The 4,395-nt window shown below is 41.4% G+C and overlaps 1 protein-coding gene across 1 annotated transcript; it reads left to right on the forward strand.

Moving 5' to 3' along the window:
• The first annotated feature begins 1,224 nt into the window (after positions 1 to 1,224).
• Positions 1,225 to 3,940, forward strand: LOC135714052 (protein croquemort-like). Its single transcript, XM_065237323.1, has 5 exons — positions 1,225 to 1,422; positions 1,485 to 1,790; positions 1,847 to 2,688; positions 2,758 to 2,848; positions 3,737 to 3,940. Exons 1-5 carry the CDS (start codon positions 1,291 to 1,293, stop codon positions 3,848 to 3,850), a joined length of 1,485 nt encoding a protein of 494 aa, XP_065093395.1. The 5' UTR covers positions 1,225 to 1,290; the 3' UTR covers positions 3,851 to 3,940.
• Positions 3,941 to 4,395: the final 455 nt, after the last annotated feature.

Consider the following 4,395-nt stretch of genomic DNA (forward strand, 5'->3'; position numbering starts at 1 on the left):
CCCTTCTGATTGAGGACATGGACCGATGAGGGAATCTTCTTTTTCGCGTACATATACACACCAGTGTGCTTGTCAAGGCCCAGTTCAGCAGGGATCTCTCCCGAACGATACGCTCCACTTTTCCGTATTTCCCCAACACCAACGCTAGAGCATTATTCGGGACCTCCGGTGGTGACATACGTACCTTCATTGACTTTCCATCCGCATAATGGAAAATTAATTCAACACTGTTGTTACTTAGTGCATAACGCGCAGACTCCTCTGACTTAAACTTGATGAATAAAGCTTTCTGCTCTGATACCTGAAAACTTGCTTCCATCGCAGCGAAGTGTCTTGGTGAGATTGGCAATTTCGCCCAAGGACGGTTTCGCACTTCCATTTTCGAAGTCAATACAAACGGTTATTCGGCGTTTCGAGTTCACCGTCGTCCATGCTCCTCCCGTGTGCAACCATTCAGCGTTCGCCCTCACCTCGGTAACTTTCCGTCGAGAGCGGCCACATCCTCTACTAAGTCAAAATGTTGTGTCACAAGACCACTATTGTCCATAGCCTCAAACAGACTGGATACCCTGCTTCAGCCTTACCAACGCCGCCGACACCTACCGTATCGGTGGCTTTCCGTCGATAGCGGCCACATCCCTTACTAGGTCGAGATTCGGTGCCACGACACCATCACCATCCGCAGTCTCCAACATACTAGGTATCTAGCTAAAACCTTGTAAGCTGAAGTTTTTTTTTATTATTTTAAGATCCAAAAAGTCGTCATAATAAGTGTTGTGTGTAATTAAAATGCCAAAAATTTATACCAGATCCCTAATTCCCTTTCAGTGAACCGAAAAGAACTTTAACCCCAGCCACATACAGCTTACAGTCGCAATGTTATACAATGGTGTTTATCGCAATTGATGTGGTACAATCATCTTTATCACCCTGTGATGCTATTTAAAACCCGTTTTCGGTCACTAATCAAAGCAATTCATCATGCAAGTACAGTGCAACGATATGTGATTTGTATGTGGATTTTGGCCATTAAAAAGCGTTATATGACATTGTACCGAACATAAATCTCGTACTTAATTCGTAGATAAGGATATGGAAGATTACAAAAGGTTAACGATAGAATTGTTGTGTTATCTTTACAGCGCTATCACAGCTGGGGGTAAGAGGGCGTTAAGCGTTGAGACCAAAAGGAACCAAACTGCACTGTAGATTAACCGCCAAATTGATTTTGACAGTGATCAGCATAACGTACAGTTGAGAAGTTGAAAGTCAATCCAAAGCTGGAGAAACATGTGTTGCTGCTGCAACTGTTCCAACACCGCCAAGAAGGTTTGGTCCTTCATGGGTGTGGTGTTAATCTTTGGTCTTGCAGCGTTTTTCGGTTTCGGATGGCCAGCGATTGTAGATTCCGTGGCAAGAAGTGTGAGTACTAAATAAGTTCAGTGATGTCTCTATTCGTGTTATATTACAAATTTTTGCTTCAGGAATTTGTGATGGAGCCTGGTACCGAAGTGTACGAAAATTGGATGGAATCTACAGTGCCAATGTATTTCGACTTTTACTTATGGGATTGGACGAATCCCGAAGAAATCACTAATCCGAATGTTCGACCGAACTTTGTCCAAAAGGGACCATATGTCTTCAGTGAGACTCAGGAACGAGTGAATCACACTTTCAACAACGATCATACCATCACCTTCCAACAGAAGCGAGTTTGGCACTATATTCCAGAGCAATCGACTGGAGACTTCCACACTGACAGAGTCACCACGCCGCATATGATGTTGATGGTAGGTATTCATTGCTAATGATCTGTTCTGGTGTACTAACGAGATCATTTCCCCAGACTGTCGGAAAAGTGGTTCAACATGATCCTGCATTTAATTTTCTCTTGAATACGTTACTCAACAATAATGATCTAGTAGATGGCATCGCCTACGAAAATGTCCTGGTTAAGGATATCCTATTCGACGGAACTGAAGATAGATTGTTGGCAGCTCTCATAAACCTAGCAGAAGCAGTACCTGAATTAACAGAAGGCCTGGACATACCCCAATGGGATGGATTTGGATACTTTATTGAGCGTAATACCAGTGCAGAGTACGATGGAATTTTCCGTATGAATACTGGCACAGACATGTGGACAAATACTGGAGAGATGCGAACTTGGAACGGAGAGCCAATAGTTCCACATTATCGTGGACTATGCGGACGAGTGCGGGGTTCAACTGGTGCAGTTAATGCTCCGATGACCAGTGCGCAGACAAGAAATCCTCCAGACTTTAACCTGTTCATTACCGATTTATGCAAAGCCATAACCTTGAAGTATGAAGGTGACTTTGTATTGAATGGCCTCGAAGGAAAACTTTGGGTGGGCGATAATAGAGTCTTCGATAACGGCCACAACTTCCCAGAAACCGAGTGCCAATGTACCGCTGCTGTTGACGAGTGTCCTGTTCTTGCTCCTGGTGTGCTAGATGTATCAGGATGTAAGTTTGGTTCACCACTTTTGGTTAGCTTCCCACACTTTTATCTAGCTGATCCTAGCTACTTGAATGCTGTGACAGGACTAAGTCCTATGCGTCAAGCACACGAGTTCCGTTACGCCATCCATCCATTCTCGGGTATTCCAATGACCGTCAACGGAAGACTACAGTACAATGTACATGTGAAGGACTATGGATTGGAGTGAGTTACGGTTTTGTTGTTGTTGTAGTTGTTGTCATATCAATATTAATTCGTATTCTGCTATTTCAGTATTACTAACGGTTTACCTGATATTGTTATACCCGCATTCTGGGTTGAGCAAAGAGTAGTTCTAACTCAAGATGTAATCGATGATCTACAGGTAAGTCGGTGTTAGAAAGTTTAGATTACTTCCGCTATTCGCATAACGGTCCCACGTTCTGTGGAATTCCTATATAATGGTAGTTAAGGCCTCCCGATAGCGTAGTTAGTATAGCACAGTGTCTTTGATCAATAACTTTAATTTAAAAAAAATTCGTCATTCACGAAATTTTCTGCATTCAAACTAGGGAATTTTTCCCGTCATTTTCACATTATTAGGGGAAACGCTCCTATAGTTGCGTTACGTTAGAAGCGTTAGGTTCCTATAGTTGTGCATGGAGACACAATACACAACTATAGGAACCTAACGCTTCTAACTTACCGCAACTATCGGAGCGTTCACCCTACTTAAGTCTGGAACAATTTTTTTTATTTTTTTTTCATACAGGATCAGAAAAAAAAATATCTATTGAAATAAACGCTCAAATTGACCTATGTTTTGCATGAAAAACTGTCCCCAATAAAAAATAAGTACCTAGTAGTTTCAAAATGACGGGAAAAGTGCCCTGTTTTGAACAGTGAAGGTTTCGTGAATGCCGATTTTTGTTTTGTTTTCAAATTATTCTTGAAAGGCATATAGGCGCTCAAATAAGACTAAGTTGAGGGCACAAATTCCAATTGGGACTTACGAGCCGAAAAATAGTTCTATGTAAATAGCATAGAGGTTTGAAAGGCTTGCCGTCGCTTGATTTTACAACAGTAGATTTGTTAGATTAATTCACAGCAAAACTGGAAGAGTTTACTTGAACAGTATTTCGTAATTACACAAGTGAACTAATCAGTTTTATGGTCTTCGTTTGCTTCTATATAAATAAACTTCAGTTTAAGCTGATATTTACAACTGATAGACTCCGAGCTTCACTAATCTTGAATCGCTTATCACCAACAGTACATCGATACGCTACGGTCAGCAGGAATCTACACCGCGTACGCACTTCTCGGCTTAGGAGTGCTGATGTTTGGAGTGGCGCTCTACTTCTCCATTTTCGTTTGGAAAAACTGATGAGTTCGATCTAGCAATCACATGACATGGTTACCAGCAAACACTGTTTTAGGTTTAAGTCTAGGGTTGGTTGTAAATAAAAAGTACAATTATTTTCACAATAAAATTTTCTATTCTTATAGTAAATAATTTAGAGAAATAAAAGTTCAAAGTCTTAAGATGCATTGTTGCATTGTGGTGTAAAAATGTCTTGTATTATAGTTTTTTTTTTCAGATGATAAGAAAATGTTACTTTCTCTCATCATTCGCAGATTGATTTATGGCGTACAGTGCGCGTGTGTGTGTGTGTGTGTGTGTGTGTGTGTGTGTGTGTGTGTGTGTGTGTGTGTGTGTGTGTGTGTGTGTGTGTGTGTGTGTGTGTGTGTGTGTGTGTGTGTGTGTGTGTGTGTGTGTGTGTGTGTGTGTGTGTGTGTGTGTGTGTGTGTGTGTGTGTGTGTGTGTGTGTGTGTGCCGGGGCCGTTGTACAAGTAGAACTGCGAATAATTTGATCAAATCTCATGCTCCGTAATGGTGTCCTTTATGTTGTGAAGACTAGTACTTCAAAA

Source organism: Ochlerotatus camptorhynchus, unplaced genomic scaffold (assembly GCF_037179485.1).
Source record: "Ochlerotatus camptorhynchus isolate MF236.1 unplaced genomic scaffold, CSIRO-AGI_Acam_v1.1 ptg000043l, whole genome shotgun sequence".
NCBI classification, from domain to species: domain Eukaryota; kingdom Metazoa; phylum Arthropoda; class Insecta; order Diptera; family Culicidae; genus Ochlerotatus; species Ochlerotatus camptorhynchus.